The 25,904-nt window shown below is 56.7% G+C and overlaps 2 protein-coding genes across 8 annotated transcripts in view; both read left to right on the top strand.

The window, feature by feature from the left end:
- The window catches only part of PUM1 (pumilio RNA binding family member 1), a 77,217-nt gene extending 59,806 nt beyond the window's left edge, over positions 1–17,411 (top strand). For 4 of the 7 annotated variants that reach the window (XM_088067472.1, XM_088067469.1, XM_088067468.1 and 1 more), the window contains 8 exons: positions 916–1,183; positions 3,485–3,614; positions 4,397–4,531; positions 5,675–5,812; positions 7,454–7,579; positions 8,477–8,598; positions 11,559–11,751; positions 14,598–17,411. In XM_088067472.1, the coding sequence (XP_087923598.1) occupies positions 916–1,183; positions 3,485–3,614; positions 4,397–4,531; positions 5,675–5,812; positions 7,454–7,579; positions 8,477–8,598; positions 11,559–11,751; positions 14,598–14,729 (1,244 nt within the window). In that variant the 3' untranslated portion in view covers positions 14,730–17,411. The remainder of the gene's footprint in view (positions 1–915; positions 1,184–3,484; positions 3,615–4,396; positions 4,532–5,674; positions 5,813–7,453; positions 7,580–8,476; positions 8,599–11,558; positions 11,752–14,597) is intronic. The other 3 variants (XM_088067473.1, XM_088067471.1, XM_088067470.1) reach the window with 1 other exon arrangement.
- A 2,451-nt stretch (positions 17,412–19,862) lies between these two features.
- SDC3 (syndecan 3) overlaps positions 19,863–25,904 on the top strand; it is a 32,934-nt gene continuing 26,892 nt past the window's right edge. The window contains exon 1 of the mRNA XM_088067474.1: positions 19,863–20,012. Coding sequence (XP_087923600.1) covers positions 19,920–20,012 — 93 coding nt within the window. The 5' untranslated portion in view covers positions 19,863–19,919. The remainder of the gene's footprint in view (positions 20,013–25,904) is intronic.

The following is a 25,904-nucleotide window of genomic DNA, read 5'->3' as shown; positions in this document are numbered from 1 at the left end:
GTCCCACAAGGACCAATGTGATAGATTGGCATTTTTTTAGCTTGTGCTTTAAAAGCACTACACCCATCCATTCCCTGTTCCCATCCATTCCCTGTTCCAATCCATTCCCTGTTCCAATCCATTCCCTGTTCCAATCCATTCCCTGTCCCATTCCCTGTTCCATTCCCTGTTCCCATTCCCTGTTCCCTGTTCCATTCCCCGTTCCCTGTTCACTGTTCCATTCCCTGTTCCCTGTTCCATTCCCTGTTCCCATTTCCTGTTCCCATTCCCTGTTCCATTCCCTGTTCCCTGTTCCCTGTTCCATTCCCTGTTCCCTGTTCCCATTCCCTGTTCCCTGTTCCATTCCCTGTTCCCTGTTCCCATTCCCTGTTCCCTGTCCCGTTCCCTGTTCCATTCCCTGTTCCCTGTCCCGTTCCCTGTTCCCTGTTCCATTCCCTGTTCATTCCCTGTTCCCTGTTCATTCTCTGTTCCATTCCCTGTTCCCTGTTCATTCCCTGTTCATTCCCTGTTCCCTGTTCCATTCCCTGTTCCATTCCCTGTTCATTCCCTGTTCCCTGTTCCATTCCCTGTTCCATTCCCTGTTCATTCCCTGTCCCGTTCCCTGTTCCCTGTCCCGTTCCCTGTTCCCTGTTCCATTCCCTGTTCCCTGTTCCATTCCCTGTTCATTCCCTGTTCCCTGTTCATTCTCTGTTCATTCCCTGTTCCCTGTTCATTCTCTGTTCATTCCCTGTTCCCTGTTCCATTCCCTGTTCCCTGTTCCATTCCCTGTTCATTCCCTGTTCATTCCCTGTTCCCTGTTCATTCCCTGTTCCCATTCCCTGTTCCCTGTCCCGTTCCCTGTTCCCTGTTCCATTCCCTGTTCATTCCCTGTTCATTCCCTGTTCCCGTTCCCACCCGTGTCCCGTTGTGTCTCAGGGGGGCTGACGAACGGCAGTGGCCGTTACATCTCAGCGGCGCCGGGCGCGGAGGCCAAGTACCGCAGCGCGAGCAGCGCGTCGAGCCTGTTCAGCCCCAGCAGCACGCTGTTCCCGTCGTCCCGCCTGCGCTACGGCATGTCGGACGTCATGCCCTCGGGCCGCAGCCGCCTGCTCGAGGACTTCCGCAACAACCGCTACCCCAACCTGCAGCTGCGCGAGATCGCCGGCCACATCATGGAGTTCTCGCAGGACCAGCACGGATCCAGGTGGGCATGGCTCTGCTCTCTGCAGCTCTGCTTCCTGCTACAGCTCTGCTTCCTGCAGCTCTGCTCTCTGCAGCTCTGCTTCCTGCAGCTCTGCTCCCTGCAGTTCTGCTCCCTGCAGTTCTGCTTCCTGCAGCTCTGCTCTCTGCACCTCTGCTCCCTGCAGCTCTGCTCTCTGCAGCTCTGCTTCCTGCAGCTCTGCTCTCTGCAGTTCTGCTTCCTGCTACAGCTCTGCTCTCTGCAGCTCTGCTCTCTGCACCTCTGCTCTCTGCACCTCTGCTCTCTGCACCTCTGCTCTCTGCAGCTCTGCTTCCTGCTACAGCTCTGCTTCCTGCAGCTCTGCTCTCTGCAGTTCTGCTCTCTGCAGCTCTGCTCTCTGCAGTTCTGCTTCCTGCTACAGCTCTGCTTCCTGCAGCTCTGCTCTCTGCAGCTCTGCTTCCTGCAGCTCTGCTCTCTGCAGCTCTGCTTCCTGCAGCTCTGCTCTCTGCAGCTCTGCTCTCTGCAGTTCTGCTTCCTGCAGTTCTGCTTCCTGCAGCTCTGCTCTCTGCAGTTCTGCTCTCTGCAGTTCTGCTTCCTGCAGTTCTGCTTCCTGCAGTTCTGCTTCCTGCAGCTCTGCTTCCTGCTACAGCTCTGCTTCCTGCAGCTCTGCTTCCTGCTACAGCTCTGCTTCCTGCAGCTCTGCTTCCTGCTACAGCTCTGCTTCCTGCAGCTCTGCTTCCTGCTACAGCTCTGCTTCCTGCAGCTCTGCTTCCTGCTACAGCTCTGCTTCCTGCAGCTCTGCTTCCTGCAGCTCTGCTCTCTGCAGCTCTGCTTCCTGCAGCTCTGCTCTCTGCAGCTCTGCTTCCTGCAGCTCTGCTCTCTGCAGCTCTGCTCTCTGCACCTCTGCTCTCTGCAGTTCTGCTCTCTGCACCTCTGCTTCCTGCAGCTCTGCTCCCTGCAGCTCTGCTTCCTGCTACAGCTCTGCTCTCTGCAGCTCTGCTCTCTGCAGCTCTGCTTCCTGCAGCTCTGCTTTCTGCAGCTCTGCTTCCTGCTACAGCTCTGCTTCCTGCAGCTCTGCTCTCTGCAGCTCTGCTTCCTGCAGTTCTGCTCTCTGCATCTCTGCTTCCTGCAGTTCTGCTTCCTGCAGCTCTGCTCTCTGCAGCTCTGCTCTCTGCAGTTCTGCTTCCTGCAGTTCTGCTTCCTGCAGTTCTGCTTCCTGCTACAGCTCTGCTTCCTGCAGCTCTGCTCTCTGCAGCTCTGCTCTCTGCACCTCTGCTCTCTGCAGCTCTGCTTCCTGCAGCTCTGCTCTCTGCAGCTCTGCTTCCTGCAGCTGTTTCCTGCACCTCTGCTTTCTGCAGCTCTGCTTCCTGCAGTTCTGCTTCCTGCAGCTCTGCTTCCTGCAGCTCTGCTTCCTGCAGCTCTGCTCTCTGCAGCTCTGCTCTCTGCAGCTCTGCTTCCTGCAGCTGTTTCCTGCACCTCTGCTCTCTGCACCTCTGCTCTGTGCACCTCTGCTTCCTGCAGCTCTGTTTCCTGCACCTCTGCTCTGTGCAGCTGTGGTTTTTGCAGCTGTGTTTTTTGCAGCTGTGGTTTTTGCAGCTGTGTTTTTTGCAGCTGTGGTTTTTGCAGCTGTGTGGGGTTTTTTTGCAGCTCTGGTGTTCTGTCACTATGTGTTGTGCAGCTCTGGATTTTGCAGCTGTGAGTTTTTGCAGCTGTATGTTTTGCAGCTGTGGGTTTTTTGCAGTTGCATTTTGTGGTTGAGTTTCACAGCTGAGTTTCACACTTGTGTTTTGTGTCGCTTCCCAGAGCTGAGGCAGACCAGGGAACAAGCAGGAAAAGTCAATCCAGCGTCACACCTGGAATCCCCAAGGATTCCAATTCCTGCCCTGCCCAGACACCCCAACAGTCCCACCCTGAGAGCGCTGCCCAAGGCTGCTCCAGGAGCTCTCCTCCAAGAGGAGCTTCCCTGCTCTGTGCTTTGCTCACTCATCCCCCTGGCACAGCTTAATTCAGTTTAAAATCCAAGATTCGCTGTGTTGTTCGTTGAGATTTGCTTCTCTTGAGATGAAGATTGCAACATGTGGCCACCCCGATGGGATGGCCGGATAAAACATCTGTGTTTGCACAGATCTGCAAGATGTGGGTCAGTCAAATGTCTTAAATTTGGATATTGAACTTGTAACGGGACTCTGAGGTTAATGGAAGTGCTTCATCTCCCCAGCATAACGGGATTGGTGGTGGTGGTGGTTTCTGGAACACTGGGTGAGGCTTTGGGAGGGGGTGAATGACCGTGGGCAGCCGTGGCATCACTCCAGGGCTGCTTTTCAGGTTTATTCAGCTGAAACTGGAGCGTGCCACCCCGGCAGAGCGTCAGCTGGTGTTCAACGAGATCCTGCAGGCAGCCTATCAGCTCATGGTGGATGTCTTCGGCAATTATGTCATCCAAAAGTTCTTTGAGGTGAGTCTGCCCTCCCCTGCAGGTTTTCCTGGGGTTCCTGCTGGCCTGAGGTGTTGGATAAGTCTGGAAAACCCTGCCCTGAGGCTAAAATCGTGGGTCACTGTCAGCACTGACACCATCTCCTCCCCACAAGCTGCTGGATCTTTTCCTGCTGGGGTGACTGAGGGTGGGACTCAGATTCATCCCACTTTGGGAAGCAAAATGTGTGTGCAGGAGGTGTGAATTTCCCCTGGAAAGTGGAAGGGGTTGGGATGAGCTGAGCCCTGAGGTCCCTTGCAGCCCAAACCCCTGTGGGATTCAGTGAGATGCAGATCCAGCAAAACTTGTCCAGGGTGCTGCGCTGAGCTCTCAGTGCTCCCGATTTGGGAACAGGGAGAGATTTGTGCAGTAACAGCAGCTGCTGGAGAAGTGTTGTGTCCCTGGTGTGGTCTGGTCCTTCACCAGGTGCTCCCGGTGCTTCTGCCCAGTCACTGAGAATCAGAATCACAGAATGTCCTGAGCTGGAAGGGACCCACAAGGGCCCTGCCCAGCGATCCCAGCCTGTGCATCCCTGGGAGCGCTGGCCCAGCCCTCCTGGAGCTTTGCCCTGGCCAGGGCTGGTGGCCTGGCAGGGTCACCCTGCTGCCTGCAGCCCCTTTGGGATGTGCCAGGCAGGCACAGAACAGGTCTGGCTGTGCCAGTGCGCCCCTTGGCCACGGGGCTGATCCTGTCCCCAGGGTGGGAGGGCAGTGGCAGTGGCCAGGGGAGGGGTTTGTCCCTGCAGTGACTTTGTCCTGTCCCAGTTTGGCAGCCTGGAGCAGAAGCTGGCACTGGCAGAGCGCATCCGTGGCCACGTGCTGTCCCTGGCCCTGCAGATGTACGGCTGCAGGGTGATCCAGAAGGCCCTGGAGTTCATCCCCCCAGACCAGCAGGTAATTGTAAGTTTCAATTTTAACTTTCTTCTTGATGTTTGACGTTCCTGAGCCGTCCCCTCCCGTCCCTCCCGTGCCTGGTGTTCCCTGGGTTTGGTTCCTGGCATGTTTGTGGTGCTCCTTGTGCGTGACGAGTCCGTGCCACCTTGCTTGTCATTGTCACCTCCTCGTCCCCCTGCCCTGCCCATGGGGCTGCTTCTCTGTGTAGGGAAAACTGAGAATGAGGGTGAATTAGAAGAGATTTTTAATTCCTTTGAAGGGTTTTGCCTTTAATATTCAGCGAGTTATTGCAATGTGGGTCAACATCCCACACTCCTGCAGGGAGATGGATGAGGAGCTCCTCGTTCTGGCTTGGGAGGGATGTGGCTGATAGCCCCACTCAGAGCTCATTAATAAAGCACATCCTCAAGGGCTTTAGCAGCAATGAATTGAGATGAAAAATACGCTGGGCAGGCTGGCTTGGGAAGGCTTGGGGATGGTTGTAACAGGAATCTCAATGTAGGTTATGAAATTAAAAATATGAAAGAGGTTTTAGGAGCGCTCCTTTCCTTCGGGCTGAGCCTGAGCCAAGTGTGTCAGCAGGGCGGTGCCTGAGCTCCATCACTGCTGCTCCAAGGTTCAGTGTCTCCTCCAGAGTGGCATTTCTGAGTCCTCAGTGCTCCCAAAATTCCTGGCTTTGATTCAGTTATAAAACTGAACTCACCCAGATCTTGTCAGAGCATTAAAATGCCCCAGAATGTCATTTCTGTTTGTGAGTGAAGTGTCCACCCTGCACATGGGTTACATCAGTCGTGGCTGTAAAACCCCAGCAAGTTCCGAGCCCTGTTTTAGTGACAGGTGACCCTGATACCCAAAGAGTTCGTGAACTTTGTGCACTTTAGATCTGCTTCTCTTTGAGGGGAGCAGAGAGGAAAACGGGGGGTGCACAGGAAAGCTGTGGCTCAGTTAGGATTTCTTCAGTTTGGATTCTTGGAAGAGGATGAGCTCCATCTTCCTGCAACCCCAGGATGGTTTGGCTTGGAGTGGAGCTCCAGGCTGCTAAGGGGGTGTCAGGGCAGGGTTTGCTCATCTCCTGGCCACTGGAGCAGCCCTCAGTGGCAGCTCTGGGATGCTGCTGGTGCTTTCTGTTTGCTCTGTGTCCTCCCGTAGAACGAGATGGTTCGGGAGCTGGACGGGCACGTGCTCAAGTGCGTCAAGGACCAGAACGGGAACCACGTGGTGCAGAAGTGCATCGAGTGTGTGCAGCCTCAGTCCCTGCAATTCATCATCGATGCCTTCAAGGGCCAGGTGAGCTCCTGCCCAGCTCCTGGAACAGCCCCAGGGTGGCTGGGGCTTCATTGGCAACTCTCAGCTTCATCATCATCATCAACTTCGGCAGCAGGGTCGATGCAGCCACGTGAGACAGCCCAGAAACTCCTTGCTCACGTCCCTGTTGCCATTTCTGGGCAGATCTCTCAGAGCAAAACCTCCTTGCCCGAGCCAGTTCTCCTGGAATATTGAGTATTTGTGAGTGATGAGGGAAAACGAGGCTCTCCCTGATCCATCTTCCCAGTGAGCAGAGCTTTGTGCTGCTGAGGTGCCTTAGTCAAGTCTGAGCTTCATCAATTCCTTAATTTTCAGCACTTTTGTAAAATCCCAGCAAGTTCTGAGCCCAGAGCTGATCCCCTTTTAATGGCAGGTGACCCTGATAACCCCAAGAATTCGTGAACAGTGTGCATTTGAGATTGGTTTCTCTTTGAGGGGAGAGGAAAATGGGGGATGCAAAGTGTCATTATGATCCTGGTGAGGAATGCTGAATGCTGATTCCCAAGGGCCTCAGAGCAGGGAAAAAAGCAGGAATTTCATCTACAAGTGGGCAATTGTTCTTGATTCTCTTCATTTTTTGCTTTTTTATTGCTGTCCTCTCCTGAATTGATGTCCTGGGTATCAGTTTTGTCTGGCCTCAGCTCCCGGTACAAAAGTGCTGCTTTTTGGGTGTTCCCAGCCTCAATTTAATTGGCTTTTTGCAGGGGCACTCTGAAGTTTTGAGGATTTGCCCCAGGGATGTGAGGACAGGCAGAGGCTGTTACAGCAGGAACCAGGAGCTGGGAGTCCTGGGGAAGTGGGGGTTTGGTTGGTTGGGTTAAAACAAGCGGGATTCTGGCTGGAAGCTTGTTCCTGATGAGAGTTCAGGCTTGGATTTTCCACTGGGAGTTTGGGAAGGCAGAAACATCTCTGGGAGCTCAGCTGATGGCACTGACATTTCCTTGACCAGTTGTCCCAGTTTTATCTGAACCTTCACATGGCAGATTAAACTTAGCACCTCCAGATGATTTTTTTCTGCAGTTAATTGCACTCTAAGCCCTGTTTCCCTGCAGGGTTTACTCACCAGTTATTAAAAATGTGTGACTGTTGATTTAAACTTCAGTGCTTGGATTTGCTGCTGTTGTTAAATCAAAGCAACCAAACGGGACTTTGTGCTTCAGACAGAAAATGGAGCAGCAATAACAAAATGTGTCATGTTCTCACCCACAGATCTGCTAATCCATTAGAAATGAGAAAGATTCTTTGTTGTCACTTCTCCTAAGCACTGTTAAGGCATTTAAACAAATCCAAACAGTTGAGAAAAATCCTTTGCTGGGCATTTTTAACTTTTCTGGCTCATAGCATTTCTTAAATAGCTCAAAATCCGTGCTGGCAAACAATGTGCTGGAATTACTGGGGAAGAATAACCGAGCTTCCAGCAATGCTTGCTTGTTCCAGGGTTTGTTTTTTATGAATCGAGAGGTTTTACCATTTGTTTTTCCCAGCTGGAAAAGCTGAGGCTTCCCCAGGTTGTGCCTGGGATGTCGGTGGGTGTTGGGTGCTGGCATTCCCTGCAGGGATCCTGGAGGGTTTCTGGGCTTGCCAAGGACTGATGGCACCTTGCTGGCCGTCCCCTGTCCCCAGGTGTTCGCTCTGTCCACGCACCCCTACGGCTGCCGGGTGATCCAGAGGATCCTGGAGCACTGCCTGCCCGAGCAGACCCTGCCCATCCTGGAGGAGCTCCACCAGCACACGGAGCAGCTGGTGCAGGTCAGTGGGGACGGGGCTGGGACGTCCCCAGGTCACTGCTGGGGGCATTCCCACCTGGAGCAGGGCTGGGAATGAGCACAAGTGCAGGAGCTGTCACTGCTGAGTGCATTCCCACCTGGAGCAGGGCTGGGAATGAGCACAAGTGCAGGGCTGTTGTCACCTCCATGTCCTGGTGCTCCATCACTGGCGGGGAGCTGCTTCCTCCAAGGAAAAGGAGGTGCCAAGTGATGGGAATTCTTGGGAAGAGTGGTTTCTGTGCTCACCCCGCTCCTGGCTGCCTTCCCTCCTCCCTGCAGTCCTTGGGAGGAGCTGCTGGGCCAGGCTTTGATGCGGGTTTTCGGGGATAAAGCAGCAAAGCCGCTCCTGCTCCGTTCCCAAATTCCCACTCCAGTGGCGGGGCAGGAACTGGTCCAGTTCCCGAGTCCTGTGTGCTCACTGGGAACTGGGAGGAGGTTGGGCGTGGACATCAGGCCATGGTACCCTGAACTGGAAAAGAAATATCCTGAGGTCTGAAAATTCCCAAGATGAGAACAGTGAGCCATGGCCAGACCCACGGCACAGCCCTCCAGGACGTGGGATTGGGTAGGTTCGAACCTGGAGAGAGCAGAAAAAACTGGGAATAAGCCAAATATTGACATTTCCTGTGCAAGGACAGCATTTTGAGTTCTATAAATATTACAAATTCTACAGAAATGCATCATTTTACCACCTGGTACCACCCTAGAACGCGCATTTTTGCAGAAATAGAAAGTATTGAGCTGATTTGTACATTAAATATTAGAATTAATCTTCAGTTGAACTTTTAACTCTGAATGCACTTTGGGAATCAGTTTGCTGGGAATGTTTCTAGTCCATTTATCCACCTTCTGTGACGGTCTGCTGCTGTCTCCCACCCAGGATCAGTACGGGAATTACGTTATCCAGCACGTCCTGGAGCACGGCCGGCCCGAGGACAAGAGCAAGATCGTAGCAGAAATCAGAGGCAACGTGCTTGTGTTGAGTCAACATAAATTTGCCAGGTAGGAATCTCTCCCTGAAGTTTTCCCTCTGGGAGCAGGGACACATGGAAGAGCTGCAGAGGACTTAGGGGATTTTGGGAATCCTCTGAGAAGTGAAAATGACTTTTTCATGAAAAGATGTTATAATGGTTATGAGCTGGGCTGTGTCAGCCAGTCTGTCGTGGAGGAGGATGGAGATGTGGAAGAGCAGCTCTGATCCAAGCTCCCAGATTTAACCAGGAATTCTTGTGTGGTTTGGTTTATCTGATTTATTTTCACGGGGTTGAAGCTGTCACTACCCCGTGGGTAATAAGAACGTTCACTGCCCCGGGATGCTGTGTCCAGCCATGGGGGATTTGGGAAATCAGTGCAGCAGCAATCCATCCCACTTTTCCCAGAGGGATTTCCACTCCCAGCATCATTCCCAGCTTTCTGCTGTGTCCCTCTTGAGTCACACCCAGGGAATCCTCCACGGGGAGCTGCAGCATTCCCAGATGCTGCAGAGCCACACGTGGGTGAAGCAGAGCCCAGGTATTTGTGCTTCCCATGTGTGGGAATCCCTGCTGGATGTGCTTCCAGCCCTTGGAACACGAAGGCTGAGCTCTTCAAAGGCTCAGAATTCCCCCTTCCTCTGATGAGAATACTCATGGACACGAGGGAAGCATAGCATTAATGAGAATCAGGAGAGCGTGGTCTTCACGTTGTTATTTCAGGTTCTTCCTCCCTGCTTTGCCTCCCTCTTTATTCCCAAACTTCTTCCCAGCTGGAGCATTAATTAGTGGAGGTTCCCCCGGGCTGAGCCAGCCCGCTGGTGCTGCTGGGAGCCAGGCAGGGCTGTGGGATGAGCCCAGCTCTCAGTCCCCTTCCACACCCCCCACTTCTGGCTCCCTCAGAGCCCAGGCTGCTCACTGATACATTCAGGAATTCTGGAAATCCTCTGCTTGGCTGGGCTTTTTCATTCCTGAGTGAGCATTTCCGTGTTGTCGTAACCTTGGGTGTCCATTCCAGCCGTGTTCCAGCCTGGAGAAAATCAAAACAGCAACTTGGCTTCTGTGCTGGGAGAGTGGACACTGACCTGAACTGGTCCAGTTCCCAAATTCCCACTGAGATCCCAAATCCTGCTGGGCACTGCTGAGCTCTGGAGCACAAATCCCTTGTAGCAGCACACCAGCTGCTCTTAGGGTTGGATGAAAAGCTCTGAGGAGACATTCTGTGCTCAGTTCCCTGCCCCATTCCCAGTTCCCTGCCCCATTCCCAGTTCCCTGTTCCATTCCCAGTTCCCTGCCCCATTCCCAGTTCCATGTTCCATTCCCAGTTCCCTGCCCCATTCCCAGTTCCCTGCTCCATTCCCAGTTCCCTGCTCCATTCCCAGTTCCTTGCCCCATTCCCAGTTTCCTGTTCCATTCCCTGCTCCATTCCCAGTTCCTTGCTCCAGTTCCCTGCTCCATTCCCAGTTCCCTGTTCCATTCCCAGTTCCCTGCCCCATTCCCAGTTCCCTGCTCCATTCCCAGTTCCCTGCCCCATTCCCAGTTCCCTGCTCCATTCCCAGTTCCCTGCCCCATTCCCAGTTCCCTGCTCCATTCCCTGCTCCATTCCCAGTTCCCTGCCCCATTCCCAGTTCCATGTTCCATTCCCAGTTCCCTGCCCCATTCCCAGTTCCATGTTCCATTCCCAGTTCCCTGCTCCATTCCCAGTTCCATGTTCCATTCCCAGTTCCCTGCTCCATTCCCAGTTCCCTGCCCCATTCCCAGTTTCCTGTTCCATTCCCTGCCCCATTCCCAGTTCCCTGCTCCATTCCCAGTTCCCTGCTCCATTCCCAGTTCCCTGCCCCATTCCCAGTTCCCTGTTCCATTCCCAGTTCCCTGCTCCATTCCCAGTTCCCTGCCCCATTCCCAGTTCCCTGCCCCATTCCCAGTTCCCTGCCCCATTCCCAGTTCCCTGTACCATTCCCAGTTCCCTGCTCCATTCCCAGTTCCCTGCTCCATTCCCTGATGATGGTTCCTCCTGCCCCTGCAGCACTGGGGTGAAGTGTGTTGCACATGGAAATGCTGTTGGTGTGTTCAGGAATTTTGGGAATCCTCTGCCTTGGCTGAGAGTTTCCATTCCTGAATGAGCATTTCCCTGTTGTTGTAACTTTGGATCTTCATTCCCATCATGTTCAAGTGGAAAAAACCAAACCAAACAAAGCAATTCCTTGTGTTCCCTGTTGGGAAGGTAGACACTGTCCTCACACAGCACCACTGCAGAGCTGCACAGACTGGGGTGAGATGGGAGCAGATCCAGTTCCCAAATTCCCAGTGAATCCCAGGGCACAAACTGGGGTGAGATAGGAACTGATCCAGTTCCTGAATTCCTGGTGAATCCCAAGGCACAGATTGGGGTGAGATGGGAACTGATCCAGTTCCTGAATTCCTGGTGAATCCCAGGGCACAAACTGGGGTGAGATGGGAACTGATCCAGTTCCCAGATTCCCAGTGAATCCCAAGGCACAGATTGGGGTGAGATGGGAACTGATCCAATTCCCAAATTCCCAGTGAATCCCAGGGCACAAACTGGGATGAAACGAGCCTGTCCCGATCCCAAACCCCGCCATCCCAATCCCGTGTGCCATTGCCGAGCTGTGCCAGCCCCTCCGTGTCCTGCCTGTCCCCAGAGTGGCGCGGGCGTCATCCCTGGGCCGGTGACAGCCCCCGGAGCCGCTCCCTGTGCGGGTGACAGCCCCCGGAGCCGCTCCCTGTGCGGGTGACAGCCCCCGGAGCCGCTCCCTGCGCGGGTGACAGCCCCCGGAGCCGCTCCCTGTGCGGGTGACAGCCCCCAGAGCCGCTCCCTGCGCGGGTGACAGCCCCCGGAGCCGCTCCCCGCGCGGGTGACAGCCCCCGGAGCCGCTCCCTGTGCGGGTGACAGCCCCTGGAGCCGCTCCCTGTGCGGGTGACAGCCCCCGGAGCCGCTCCCCGCGCTGACGGCCGCTCCTGCCGTTGCAGTAACGTGGTGGAGAAGTGTGTGACGCACGCGTCGCGCACGGAGCGCGCCATGCTCATCGACGAGGTGTGCACCATGAACGACGGCCCCCACAGTGCCTTATACACCATGATGAAGGATCAGTACGCCAACTACGTGGTGCAGAAGATGATCGACGTGGCAGAGCCGGCCCAGAGGAAGATTGTCATGCACAAGGTGAGCAGCTGCTGCCTGGGCTGTGCAGGGAGGTGGGGCTGGGTGCTGGCAGAGGGGTTGGGGGGGTTTCAGTAGGTGAAAGATGGAAATTACAGAATGCTTTGGGTTGGAAGTGACCTCAAAACTCGTCCTGTTCCACCCCGGGGACACCCCCACTGTCCCAGGGTCACCCACACTGTCCCAGTGACACCTCCCACTGTCCCAGGGTCACCTCCCACTGTCCCAGGGTCACTCCCACTGTCCCAGGGTCACTCCCACTGTCCCAGGGTCACCTCCACTGTCCCCAGGGTCACCTCCACTGTCCCAGGCTGCTCCAGCCCCAATGTCCAGCCTGGCCTTGGGCACTGCCAGGGATCCAGGGACAGCCACAGCTGCTCTGGCAATTCCAGCCCAGCCCCTCCCCACCCTCCCAGGGAACAATTCCTGCCCAAGATCCCACCCAAATCTCTCCCCTTTTCCAATCTCAGGCCATTCTCCGTGTCCTGTCACTCCATTCCCTTGTCACAAATCCCTCTCCAGCTTTCTGGAGGGACAGGGAGCTGTCCCTGGGGTTCAGCTGGCAGCAGTGCCCGTGTCCCAGTGACCCAGTTCTGCAGGGAGCAGGCGCTGCTGTGCTGCCAACGCTGGGCTGGGTCTGCAGCTCTGGGGGCTGGGGCACAGCCAGCGCTCCCAGGAGCCCCCCAGGCCTGGGGCCGTGTCCCCTGCCCGTGTCCCCTGCCCGTGTCCCTGGGGCCGTGTCCCCTGCCCGTGTCCCCTGCCCGTGTCCCAGGGGCTGTGTCCCCTGCCCATGTCCCCAGGGCTGTGCCAGCCCCTCCTGTCCCTCCGTGTCCCTCCCAGGGCTGCTGGCCTCGCCTGGTGCCACCTCCGTGCCCGCAGCCACAAATCAAATCCTGTTTCTCATTGTAAATGAGTTTGGATGTGACACTTCCCAGAATCCCGGGATCCCTGGGGCTGGAAAGGCCTTCCAAGGCTCCAGCCTGTGCCCCATCCTCCCCCTGTCCCCTCTGGAGCGCTCGGTGTCACCTCCTGCCAGGGATGGGCACTCCAAACCTCCCTGGGCACTTCCAGTGCCCAAATCCCTTTCCATGAACAGAAATCCTCCTGCCAGCCCAACCTTACATGGTCCAGCACTGCCCTGCCGCGTTCGGATGCAGGAGTTCACATTTAGCCAAAATTGAGATGTTTGGAATGAAATCTGCCTCGCTGCCACCCCCAGGGCCCCGTGCCTGCTGCTCCAAGGGCAGGGAGCTCTGGAAGCAGGGAATATCTTCATTTTCCTGCTTTTAAAGGTCACATCTGCAGAGCTTTACAATGGCAATGGATGGGGAATAGCAGGCTCGAAATGGGGGTGGCACTGAGGGGGTTTTAATTTTCCTCAGTGACATTTTTTGGGGTTTGCTGATGAAAAATCCCAGGCACAGCTAGAGATGAAATCCTGACTGACCCAGGCATGGAAAAGCTGAGATTTATTTATTTTGAACAGTGTCAGGTGCTCAAATGCTAATGAGGCATTTTTATTATTACATTTAAGCACCCCTGAGTAAACCAGACTGATTTTTTCCGTAAGAAACGGGAATTGGTGTGAGGGAGCTGTTTTGAGCTCCACATGCAGGGAATCAACACAAACAGCTGGAATAATCCTCAGGGATGTTAATTCTCAGCTTTAGGAGCCACTCAGAGTCATTCTTTTAACCCCAAATCTGTTTTAGTCCACAAGAAATGCTAAAGATAATTAAATAAAGAGATCTGGCAAGGGATACACCCAATTTATCTGTGGCAGAAGGGCCCTGGATTTATTAATCCATAACAGAGAGTTCTGTATTAAAATAAAAAAAACAAAACAACAAACCACGAATGATTGTTCCTGACATTCCTTACTTTCTTCTTCCCATGGAGCAAAGCCTTTGGAATAAAATGCAAATTAGATTATCAGTGGGGCTGTCAAAAATAGCTCAGGGTTGACAGCTAAATGGGCCTGAGTGAATGTGATTTCAGCTGTGATCCCAGGCTGCAGGAAAGCCTGGAAAAACGGAGCCAGGGGCTGTGGGAACGGCTGGGAATTGTGGAAAACTGCAGGCTGGGATGGGCTTTAAAATGGGATTTTATTTAAAAAATTAAATTGAGAAGTGACTTTTTAACGGTTGTGTCAGTAAAGGGAAAAAAGGGGGTGAAGCTGGACAGAGAAGGAATGGTTGGAATTGCTTGGAATTCCTGGTTTTTGCTGGGCACAGGCGTCATTCCTGCTGGGGATGGGGAGCCAGGCTGGGATCTGTGGTTTTGGAATGTGGGTCCTTGGAGAGGAGCAGGGATTGGGGGGACTGGAGCGCTTTGGGATGGGTTCCTGGTTATGGGCAGGATTGGGATGTGGCCACCCTGGAGCAGGGAATGCTGGACATCCACAGCCTCTTCCCACTTGGAGAGGAAAACGTGGTGAAATCCCAGAATCCTGGAATGGTTTGGGTTGGAGAACCCTTAAATCCCATCCAGGGACACTTGCACTGCCCCAGGCTGATCCCAGCCCCCTCCAGGGGCAGCTCTGGGAATCCCATCCCTCGCCTCCCTCCCAGCCAAGAATCCCTTCCCAAAATCCCACCTCACCCTTGCCAGGCACAGAATCCCCTAAATCCCAAACCCCAGCGCTCTCCTCCTGCACAGTCCCGGTGGGACTGGGGACCCTCAGCGGGATTCCCGGGAATGTGGGGTGTCCTTTGGGTGTCCTTTGGGTGTCCTTTGGGTGTCCTTTGGGTGTCCTTTGGGTGTCCTTTGGGCGTCCGTGTGTCCCGGGGCCGGGTGGGGGTGGCTGTATCCACTCTGAATCCCGGTTTTTTCCTGCTTTTCCCCGGCAGATCCGGCCCCACATCGCCACCCTGCGCAAATACACCTACGGGAAGCACATCCTGGCCAAGCTGGAGAAATACTACATGAAGAACGGGGTGGACCTGGGGCCCATCTGCGGCCCCCCCAACGGCATCATCTGAGCCCAGCCCCCCTCCAGAGGCACTCCAGGATCCCAGAACTCATCCCAGAATCCATCCCTGGAATCCATCCCAGGAATCCATCCCAGGAATCCATCCCAGGAATCCATCCCAGGAACCCATCCCAGGAACCCATCCCAGAATCCATCCCAGGAATCCATCCCAGGAACCCATCCCAGGAATCCATCCCAGGAATCCATCCCTGGAATCCATCCCAGGAATCCATCCCAGGAATCCATCCCAGGAATCCATCCCAGGAACCCATCCCAGGAACCCATCCCAGGAATCCATCCCTGGAATCCATCCCAGGAATCCATCCCAGGAATCCATCCCAGGAATCCATCCCAGGAATCCATCCCAGAATCCACCCCAGGAATCCATCCCTGGAATCCATCCCAGGAATCCATCCCAGGAATCCACCCCAGGAATCCATCCCTGGAATCCATCCCAGGAATCCACCCCAGGAACCCATCCCAGGAATCCATCCCAGGAACCCATCCCAGGAACCCATCCCAGGAATCCATCCCAGGAATCCATCCCTGGAATCCATCCCAGGAATCCATCCCAGAATCCATCCCAGGAATCCACCCCAGGAACCCATCCCAGGAATCCATCCTAGGAATCCATCCCAGGAATCCATCCCAGGAATCCATCCCGGGAACCCATCCCGGGAACCCACCCCGGGAATCCACCCCTGGAATCCATCCCAGAATCCATCCCAGAATCCATCCCAGAATCCATCCCAGGAATCCATCCCAGGAATCCATCCCAGGAACCCATCCCAGGAATCCACCCCAGGAATCCATCCCAGAACCCACCCCTGGAATCCATCCCTGGAATCCATCCCAGGATCCATCCCTGGAATCCACCCCTGGAATCCATCCCTGGAATCCATCCCAAGAATCCATCCCAGAACCCATCCCAGAATCCATCCCAGGAATCCACCCCAGGATCCATCCCAGGATCCACCCACACCACCCGCCACGGTTGCTAAAAAAATAACAACAAAACCACAAACAAACAAAACCCACAAAAAAACCAACAACAAACAAAGAAAAGCAGAAAACAAACAAAAAAAACCACACAAAAAAAAGAGAAGCCTTTGTAAATTTCTTTAATTTTATTATGCATAACATGTACTAATTATTTTTTTTAATTAACTAATTGCCCTGCTGTTTTACTGGTGTATAGAATTCTTGTACATAGGTCTCAGATGTACATGGAAGGCCACATTTTTGTTCACTGTTGTATCTATATTCCAAATGTGGAGACTTTCAGGGTGGTTGGTTTGAAGACAACAAACAAACAAAACAGGGAATTAAAAAAAAACAAAACAAAACCCATTTTTAATTCATCATTTTTTGCAAATAACTTTTTTTTGGGGTTTTTTTTTTTTTTAACCTCCTTTTAGCCCAAAAGTCAGCGAGAAGTTGGGATTTTAGCTCAGTGACACCACTGCTAAGAAATACTGAAAAGAGGAAAATTCATCTTGCTAAAGTCTGGTTTTAAACAAAGACACCAAAATTCCGGTTTGGGGACTTTTTAATGGTTTTATTTCTATTTTATTTGTGACTTTGACATGCTGGAGGAGGGAGCTTAGCTGGCATTTTCAGAAAACACCCAGAGATGATTTTAAACAGGAGGATTTTTGGGATTTTTTTATGCCCACTCCTCTGTTCACCTGGAGAGACACAATTTGATTATTTAGCATGAGGAAAAACAAAACAAAACAAAAAAAAATCCAACTCGGCTTTGGTCTTGCTTCTATAAATATATAGTGTATACTTGGTGTAGACTTTACATATATAAAAATTTGTAGTATTTTCTTGTTTTGATGTCTGATCTGTATCTATAATGTACCCTAGTAGTGGAACATACTTCTGACTGTACAATTGTACATTTGTAAACCTCTGTAATGTAAATGTGGAGAAGTTTGAATCGACATAAAACCCGTTTTTTGGTAAGAAAACAGGAAAAAAAAAAGAATTTAGCAAAACCTGTGCATTTCAGTGTATATTCACACCTTTTATGGTCGTAGCATATAGTGTTGTATATTGTAAATTGTAATTTCAACCAGAAGTAAATTTTTTCTTTTGAAGGAAATGTTCTCTTTATACAGCCTAGTTAATGTTTAAAAACAAAAAAAAAAAAAAGGAAGAAAAATAAACTGCTTGGTTTTATTTGTCACCTAGTTGGACAGTAGAGATCCTTTCTAAATGTTCTACAGACCTGATTCAGTTCCAAATAGTGTTTTTTTGAATCTTACAAAGTAATGTTTTGCTTCTTTTGTGACAGTAAGAAACAAAAAGTGCAAAAGTACAGCCCCCTCCCGGTTTTCCTTACAATCAGAGCCCCTTTTCACCTTGTAAAGTGTGAATCACCTCCCCCCTTTTTTGTACAGAAGATGAACTGTATTTTGCATTTTGTCTACTTGTAAGTGAATGTAACATACTGTCAATTTTCCTCGTTTGAATATAGAATTGTAACACTACACGGTGTACATTTACAGAGCCTTGTGTATATTTCCAATGAACTTTTTTGCAAGCACACTTGTAACCATATGTGTATAATTAACAAACCTGTGTATGCTTCTGCCTGGGCGACTATTTTTTGTAACTCTTGTGTAGATTGTCTCTAAACAACGTGTGATCTTTATTTTGAAAAATACAGAACTTTGGAATCTGCCTCTGGCTCCGGTGGAATCGTTTGTTTGGTTTGGGAGCGATGTTTTCCCACTCCTGTGGATCTTTTTCTTCTCTTCTTGATCTTTTTCTTCTCTTCTTGATCTTTTTCTTCTCTTCTTGATCTTTTTCTTCTCTTCTTGATCTTTTTCTTCTCCTCTCAATCTTTTCCCGCTCCTCTCGATCTTTTCCTGCTCCTCTCGATCTTTTTCTTCTCTTCTTGATATTTTTCTTCTCCTCTCGATCTTTTCCTGCTCCTCTCGATCTTTTCCTGCTCCTCTCAATCTTTTCCTGCTCCTCTCAATCTTTTCCTGTTCCTCTCGATCTTTTTCTTCTCTTCTTGATATTTTTCTTCTCCTCTCGATCTTTTCCTGCTCCTCTCAATCTTTTCCTGCTCCTCTCAATCTTTTCCCGCTCCTCTCGATCTTTTCCTGCTCCTCTCGATCTTTTCCTGCTCCTCTCGATCTTTTCCTGCTCCTCTCGATCTTTTCCTGCTCCTGTGGTTGTTGAACTCGGCAGATTTGGGGTTCACTCCTCGTGCCCAGGGTTTGGAGCCCTCGTCTTTGGGGCTTTGAGAGATTTTTGGGTGTTTCAGAGCTCTTTGGTGCCGGTGCAGCTCAGCGAGCTGCAGGTTTGGGTTCAAACACGGTGAAAACAACAGGTGGAAATTGGGTTTTTAATGTTTAATTCAGCGCTGAGACTTCAGTTCGGGCTGGAGAGGAAGGGGAGCGTGTCCAGGCTGTGTCTGTGTGTCCCCAGGCCCTGTGTGTGTGTGTCTGTGCGTCTGTCTGTCCCCAGCCTGTGTCTGTGTGTCCCCAGGCCCTGTGTGTGTGTGTCTGTGTGTCTGTCTGTCCCCAGCCTGTGTCTGTGTGTCCCCAGCCTGTGTCTGTGTGTCTGTGTGTCCCCAGGCTGTGTCTGTGTGTCTGTCTGTCCCCAGGCTGTGTCTGTGTGTCCCCAGGCCCTGTGTGTGTGTGTGTCTGTGTGTCTGTCTGTCCCCAGGCCCTGTGTGTGTGTGTCTGTGTGTCTGTGTGTCCCCAGGCTGTGTCTGTGTGTCTGTCTGTCCCCAGGCCCTGTGTGTGTGTGTCTGTGTCCCCAGGCTGTGTCTGTGTGTCCCCAGGCCCTGTGTCTGTGTGTCTGTCTGTCTGTCCCCAGCCTGTGTCTGTGTGTCCCCAGGCCCTGTGTCTGTTTGTCTGTCTGTCCCCAGCCTGTGTCTGTGTGTCTGTGTGTCTGTCTGTCCCCAGCCTGTGTGTGTGTGTCTGTGTGTCTGTGTGTCCCCAGACTGTGTCTGTGTGTCTGTCCCCAGGCTCTGGGTCTGTCCCCGGGCTGTATCTGGGTGTGTCCCCTAGCTGTATCTGTGTGTCCCCAGGCTCTGTGTGTCTGTGTGTCCCCAGGCTCCGGGTCTGTCCCCAGGCTGTGTCTGTGTGTCTGTTTGTCTGTCTGTCCCCAGGCTGTGTCTGTGTGTCTGTGTCCCCAGGCTGTATCTGGGTCTGTCCCCAGGCTCCGGGTCTGTCCCCAGGCTCCTGCAGCTCCGGGCTCTGCCCTGGGCATCGTTCCGAGCTCTTTGGGAACGGGATCGGCTCCGGGTGCTGGAGGGGACCCGGCCCGGGAAGGACACCGGGATCCGAGGGGACACCAGGGGACACCAGGAGCTGCCGGAGCGGGGACAGGGACCCTTTGGCAGCGCCCTCCGCCCCCCCACCCTTCGGGGGCCACCCCTGGGTTGCCATCCCTCGGTGGGGACCGGCGGGGACCCGCGGGCCTGGCCCGGTCCTTGCAGGGGTGGCGGCGGCCACGGCGGGGCGGTGCAGCCCCAGCAACCGGGCTGCGAGGGGACCCTCTGTGGGGGGACATCCATCACCCCTCCTGGGGACACCCCCGGACCCTCTGTGCCCCAAATCTCTCCCCCTCTGTCCCTGTTCGCCCCCCAATCTGCCCCAGGTCCCCCCCATATGTCCCCCCATTTAACCCACGGTCCCCCCTGCTCTACCCCACATCCCCCCATGCGCCCCCCAGTTCTCACCAACCCCGAGGTCCCCCAGTCTGCCCCAGACCTCTCCCATGTGTCCAGCTCGCCCCCCATCCACTACAGAGCCCCCCCAACCCGTCCCAGATCCCCCCCCGTGCTCCCCCCATCCACCCCCGGCCCCCCAACCCGTCCCAGACGCCCCCCGCGTGTTCCCCACGCTCCTCCCCACCTACCCCAGCGCCCCCTCCCTCCGTCCCCGAGGTACCCCCGATCCACCCCGGCTTCCCCCAACCTACCCCAGCCCCCCTGTGTCCCCCCCAGGCTCCTCCCCCGTCCCCTCCCGCTGTCCCCGGCCCGGGGCGGGGCGCTGGCGGGTCGGGGGGGGGCGGGGCCGGGAGGGGGGCGCGGGGGCGGCGGCGGCCCCGCACCCAGAGCCCGCACCCACCGCCCGCCTCCCGCGGGCGGCGGCAACAAAGGCCCTTCCCCGCCCCCGCCGCCGCCTCCCGCCGCTCCCGCCGCCGCCGGCAGCGTCCTTGCGGCAGGAAGATGCCCGGGGAGGTGCCGCTGCCGGCGCCCCGGGGGCTGCGGAGCCTCCCGCTGCTGCTGCTGCTGCTGCTGCTGAGCGCCCGCGCCGCGCTGGTGAGTGCGGGGACACCGGGGGGCACCGGCGGGGGCACGGCCCGGGGGGCACCGGCACCGAGCGGGGGGAGAGGGCAGCGATCGGCATCGGCACCGGGAGGGGGCGGCGGGGAGCGGGGCGGGCGGGGGGCACCGGGAGGGGGCAGCGGGCACCCCGGCCCGGAGGGTGAGTTGCCGTGGGCAGGGCGGTGGGACCGGCCCCGGTACCGTGCCCGGATCGGTACCGCGGGGCCGGGGCTCCGTGAGGCACCGTGCCTGGATCGGTACCGTGCCCGGATCGGTACCGTGGGGCTCTGTGGGGCACCGTGCCCGGATCGGTACCGTGCCCGGATCGGTACCGCGGGGCCGGGGCTCCGTGGGGCACCGTGCACCGTCCCGGTTCCGCGCGTGGATCGCAGAGGGCGGGGGCACCCGCAGCGGGCCGGGGGCGTGGGGCCGGTGGGTACCGGGGGGGCCCCGGCACCGTGCGGGCTCTGGCAGCGGCAGCCGGCTGGGGGGCGGCGCCCCCGGGGACCGGGACCCGGCTTGCGGGGGCTCCGGGACCGCCGTGGGGCCGCCCCGCTCCCGGGGGGGTCCGGGACCCCCCGCCTGCCCCCCCCCGGCCCCCCCGCCGCCGCAGAGCCCCCCCGAGCCCGGCGGGGGCGGCCCCCGGGGCTGCCCCCTCCCCTGCGACCCCCCGGGCGGTGCCGGGCAGGGTGGCGGCCGTGGGGAGGGGGCTGCGGGCAGCTGCCGTTTGAAGGTCGTAGGGAAACACGCCTTAAAAATCGCCCGGAGGGGCGGAGAGGGAGGAACCCCCCCTGCTGCTGCTCGGGGGCAGCAGAAACTTGCCCCCCATCCTTCCCCTCTGCCTCGCCCTCCCCGATCCCCCTCCCCTCCCGCATCCCCAGCCTCCGGTGGGGCGGGGGGCGGCAGATGCAGCCCGGGCTGTGCGGGCAGCGCCCGCTTTTCCCTTTCCATGTGGCTGCAGAAGGGGCTGGGAGCCCTGGCGGCAGTTCCAAAACTGCTGCTCCCCACGGCCGGCTCCACCCGGGAGAGGCTCCACGGGATCCTGGGGTGCCGGGGGAGGCTCCACGGGGTCCCGGGAGCCCCCTGCCCTGCCCCGGCCGGGCGCTGCAGTTTCGGGGCATTGGCGCTGCTTTTCGGGAGATGCTCTCGGGAAGGAGCCGGAGGATGCTTTTCCCTCCCAGCCCGGAGCAACGGGAGAGGCTGGTGGGGAGGAAGGCTGCTCCTCCTCCTCCTCGGGCAGTTTATTCAGGCCGATATTCCGTGTGCCAGGGCTCCAGGGGAGTCTCTGCTCCATCCCCGGGTGCGGAGGGCTGAGCGTGGCTGTGCCGGTGTCCCCAGCGCCCTGGGGCTGCTCAAACTCCCCTGATGAGCTTTTCCCCTTCCCCTCTGGGGGAACTGGAGTTGTTGGTTACTGGCTGAGGTTGTCGGCATTTTCTGAGCGGATTGAGGCCGTTTAGGACAGGCTGTGGGGTTGTTCAGCGCCGGGCTGGAGGTGATGGGATGTGGGATGCTCCCGAGGGCTGGAGGAGCTGCTGCCTCCACCGGGATGGGATCAAGGCCTCTCCCTCTCTCTTCCCTGGAGCTTTTCAATCCTTCCTTCTCCTTGGGCAGACTCAGCTCCTCCCTTGGGTCCCCGGGAGGGAAGCAGGGACCTGCCACAGCTCTGGCACATCCAGGGTGGTGGGATGGGGATGGATTTGGGGATCCCCCAGTGCCGGATCCTGGGCCCTGCCTTGCAGCCTTTCCCTGGAGCAGCACCTGGAGCGCTCCTGGCTGCTCTGAGGAGCCGGGATGGCAACTCCAGCCCCGCTGGCACCGCGGCCGTGAGCTCCTGGGATGTGTCCCTGTGACCATCCTGGGGATAGGGACAGGGACAGGGATGGGACAGGGACAGGGACAGGGACAGGGATGGGACAGGGACAGGGATGGGACAGGGATGGGACAGGGACAGGGACAGGGATGGGACAGGGATGGGACAGGGACAGGGACAGGGATGGGACAGGGACAGGGATGGGACAGGGACAGGGACAGGGACAGGGACAGGGACAGGGACAGGGACAGGGACAGGGATGGGACAGGGACAGGGACAGGGACAGGGACAGGGATGGGACAGGGACAGGGACAGGGACAGGGACAGGGATGGGACAGGGACAGGGACAGGGACAGGGACAGGGACAGGGCAGGGCTGGAGCGTTGCTGGCTGTGACACCTCCCGGGGACTCGAGGCCTCCCTTTGATCTCCTGCTGTCCGTGACCCCTCTCAGCCGGGCTTTGGGGAAGCTGGGATGGATCCCCTTGGGATCAGTCCCTGTAACCCTTTGTGTGCCGGCGTGGGAGCGCTGGGGGGAGCGGGGCTGCCGGGATCCCTCCCTGGCAGAGGGAATTTTCCATCGGTGCCGTGCACGGGTTTGGGTTTGGCTGGGATTTCCCAAAGGCTCAGGAGCTCATCCCTGCTCCTGCCTCATCCCTTTGGAGCACGCGGAGAGGAAGGACCCAGGCTCCCCCCGCAGCCGTTCCCGGGGCAGGGATGGGCTCAGCCCCCCGTGGGACACCCGGGATTCCAGGACAGGCTCCTGTCTGTGCTGCTGGGAGCGCTGGCTGCTCCCCAGCCCCAGACCACACACACGGGCTGGGCAGGCGCTGCTTCCTCCTCCTCCTCCGGGCAGCAGAGCGGCCGGCTGGCAGCTCGGTGCCATCCGGGGCTGCTGGGGACGCCTGGGCACAGGGGGCAGGACAGGCAGCTCTGCTGGCGGTAATTAGCGGCTGAGCTTTAATCAGGCTCTGGGCTGTGCAGGGGTGGGTGCAGCCAGCCCTGGGGGCGCCCCCCGCTCTGGGGTCCCCAGGGTGGGCTCAGGGTGCTTTGTGGTAGTCCCGGCTGCTGTCGCAGCCCATCTCAGGGACCAACTCATCACCTTAATTACCGAGAGCGTTGATTGGCCCCAACCTTTGCCGGGTCCCCGGAGCATTGCTGGGGTGGCTCCGGGCCTGGCCCCCTCCTGGCTCCCTGTGCACATCGGGGGATGCTCTGGATTTACTCCTGGACTGCGTTTCCCTGTGGAAGGGCATCCCCTGCTCCACACAACCCCTCCAGGTCCTCCCTTGGCTCAGTCCAGAGGGATAATGAGGAAAACAAAGGTTCCTCCAGGCCCTGCAGTGTTTTGGGGTGAAGCACCCCCTGCCCTGCAGGGATTTGGGGCGGTTCAGCATCCCCGCAGCTCCAGGTGCCACCAGGCTTGGGGGGTCACAGGACACCCTCAATTCCCGTGATGTTTTCCAGGGTTTTCTCGGCAGCTCCCCCGTTCCCAGCCTGGCGTGGGGAAGGGTCTGTCCTGAGGTTCGGGGGTGCTCTGGGGTTGGGTGGGATGAGCTGGCAGGGCGGGATTGGAGCCCCCCGGTGTGAGTTGGGGTCACACGAGCTTCAGCCCAGCCCCTTCTGTGGGGACAGCCCAGCCGTCCCAGTCCAGCCGTGCTCAACCCCAGCTTCTTCCTCTTTCACGGAGCAACTGAGGAAAAACCTCAGTAGATAAAGAAATGGGTCCCCAAGGGCTGCAGGCTCCTCCGGCCGCTGTCACCTCGTACCCCGAGTGTCCCCCGGGCTCCTTTTCCCTCGGGAGACGCGCGGCAGCCCCGGGAGACGGGAGCGGGCTCTGGGGAATGCCCGTCCCGGGACGTGAGCCGGGTACCAAACCCTGCCGGCCTCTGGCAGCCGGGAACTCTTCCCTTCCCGAGCCCCCGGAGGCTCTGACACACTGCGGGTACCCCTGTCCCTGTCCCTGTCCCTGTCCCTGTCCCTCCCGGTTCCCGGGGCTGTCACAGCCTCTCCCCCCGCCCGGCTCCCGGAGGCTCAGCCCCGGCACTCCCGGTGCTCGGGAGATGGGAGCAGGGATCTGGAGGGACAAACCCCCTTCAGATGCTGCGGGGCCTCTCCTGGGAGCGCGGAGGTGCCTTGGCCAGAGATCCCTGGATCCTGCGGGATCTCCCTTCCCTCCTCATCCTCCCCACCTAGCCTGGGGCTCCTTTGGCCGCTGGAGAAGGATTTCTCCTCCGAGCAGGGGATGCTCCCGAGCCCCCGGCGGGCACAAGGAGCCGGGGCCCTGCTCGGTGTCACCTCGGCCGCTGCTCCCTGCCTGGCCCCGGAGCCACCGCTCGGCTGCGGAGGGAGGAGCAGAGCCTTTCCTGTGCTTTGTGCCATTCCCGGCTTTTCTCCCTTGTTTTGTGCCATTCCCGGCTTTTCTCCCTTGTTTTGTGCCATTCCCGGCTTTTCTCCCTCGTTTTGGGCCGTTCCTTGATCCCTCCATGCCGAGGGAGGAATATTCACCTCGGGGAGGGTCCGGCGGTGCTCCCCGGGTGGAACAGGAGCTTCTTGTGGCCACTCCTCCCTCTCTCCCATTAATTAATTTGACATTTAAGCCGAGCTCCTCACGCGGAGCTCCCGAGCGTCTCGGTGACCTCCGGAGCAGCTCCAGGATGGGAGCTGCTGGAATTCCAGGCGGGAGGGAAGGACGTGGCCGGATCGAGGCAGAGGAGGCTCCTGGGGTGCCCCAAAACCTCTGTTTTGGGGCCTTGTGTGGCCAGGAAGGGATGGGATGGACGCGGCTCCTCGTGGCTGTGGGAAGGTGAAATCCACAGAGCTTAGAACCGGTTTAGAGCTGGATCTTCTGAGGATTTTTGTTAAAATTGACTCAAGAAAAGTAAATTCTGGGCCGGTTGAGCCAGCACTGAACCCAAGGGTGGCTCTGCATGGAGGGGACAGCTCCGATTTGGGGGGACCCAAACCTCCTTTTCCATGTCAGCATCCCAGAGCTCTCTCCGGGATTGGGATGGGCTGGGACGCTCCCCCTGCGCTGCCCACCGGGACCCGCCGTGTTTTCATCTCCGTGGCCGCCACAAGAGCCTCTCCCTCCCTCGGCACAGCTTGGCCACAGCTCAAACTCTTTCTTTCCAGATAAAAATAACAGCAGCAACCTCAGGGCTGCCGCTCCTGCCCCAGCTGGGGAGAAACGGGAATTGTTTAAGGGAAAAAAAGGGGGGGAAACCTCAAGGTGGGGGAGCCTGGGCAGGAACCTGCAGCCCCAGAGTGGGACCTGGAGTGGGGAGGAGGAACCAGGGAAAACTGGGAAATCAGGGAAAAGCCGGGAAAAGCCTCATCTCGCAGGCAGCACGGAGCACAACTTGTTGGCAAAACAGTTTGTTTGCCAAAAAATGCGGTTTTCTGGAGGAGGAGGAGGGGAATGGAGCCGTGTCAGGAGCTGCCGAGGGAAGGGGGGTTTGGGGGGTTGGGAGGGATGCTCGGGCAGCAAATGTCAAAAATCCAACGCAGGGCTGCGTTTTGGGGCAAGGGAGTGGGAGTTTGGGGCCAAAGCGGGCATTTAAAAGAGAGAAAAAAAAAAAATCTTATTTATTCCTCATTTTTTGCGAGTTAAGCTGGAAGGGAACAGAAAATCGCTGTCTCTGTGTCCCTCCCCGGGCTGTTCTCCCTGCAGAGGCAGCAGGTCTGGGGGCACACAGGGACTTTTTCCTCCCGGACACGATGTTAATTTAAATCCACCATTCCCAGCTTTTTTTAAGGCAAATTTGGGCTCCTCGCAACTTTCCCAGCTGCTGCGAGCAGCCCGTTGAGTCCCTGGGGAACCTCTCCGTGCACCCAGTGAAAAGCAAGCAGAAAAAACCGGGATAATGCCATTTTTTGGAGGTTTTTTGGGAATGGCATCACCCGGATTTCCCGGCTCGGGTGAGACCCCCCCGCGCTCAGGGAGCAGCGGGGTCGGGGCTGACCCCAAAAGCCCGGAGCTGCTGCAGGCAGGGCCGGATCCCTCCCCGGCGCAATTCCAGCTGCTCCCAGCGCTCCAGCCGGAGTTTGCCCGCAGCTATAAATACCTCGGAGCG

This window comes from Pseudopodoces humilis, chromosome 27 (genome assembly GCF_049639895.1).
Source record: "Pseudopodoces humilis isolate 2021_Gansu_Grassland_sample_001 chromosome 27, ASM4963989v1, whole genome shotgun sequence".
NCBI lineage: Eukaryota > Metazoa > Chordata > Aves > Passeriformes > Paridae > Pseudopodoces > Pseudopodoces humilis.
This window is presented reverse-complemented; position numbering and strand designations above follow the sequence as displayed.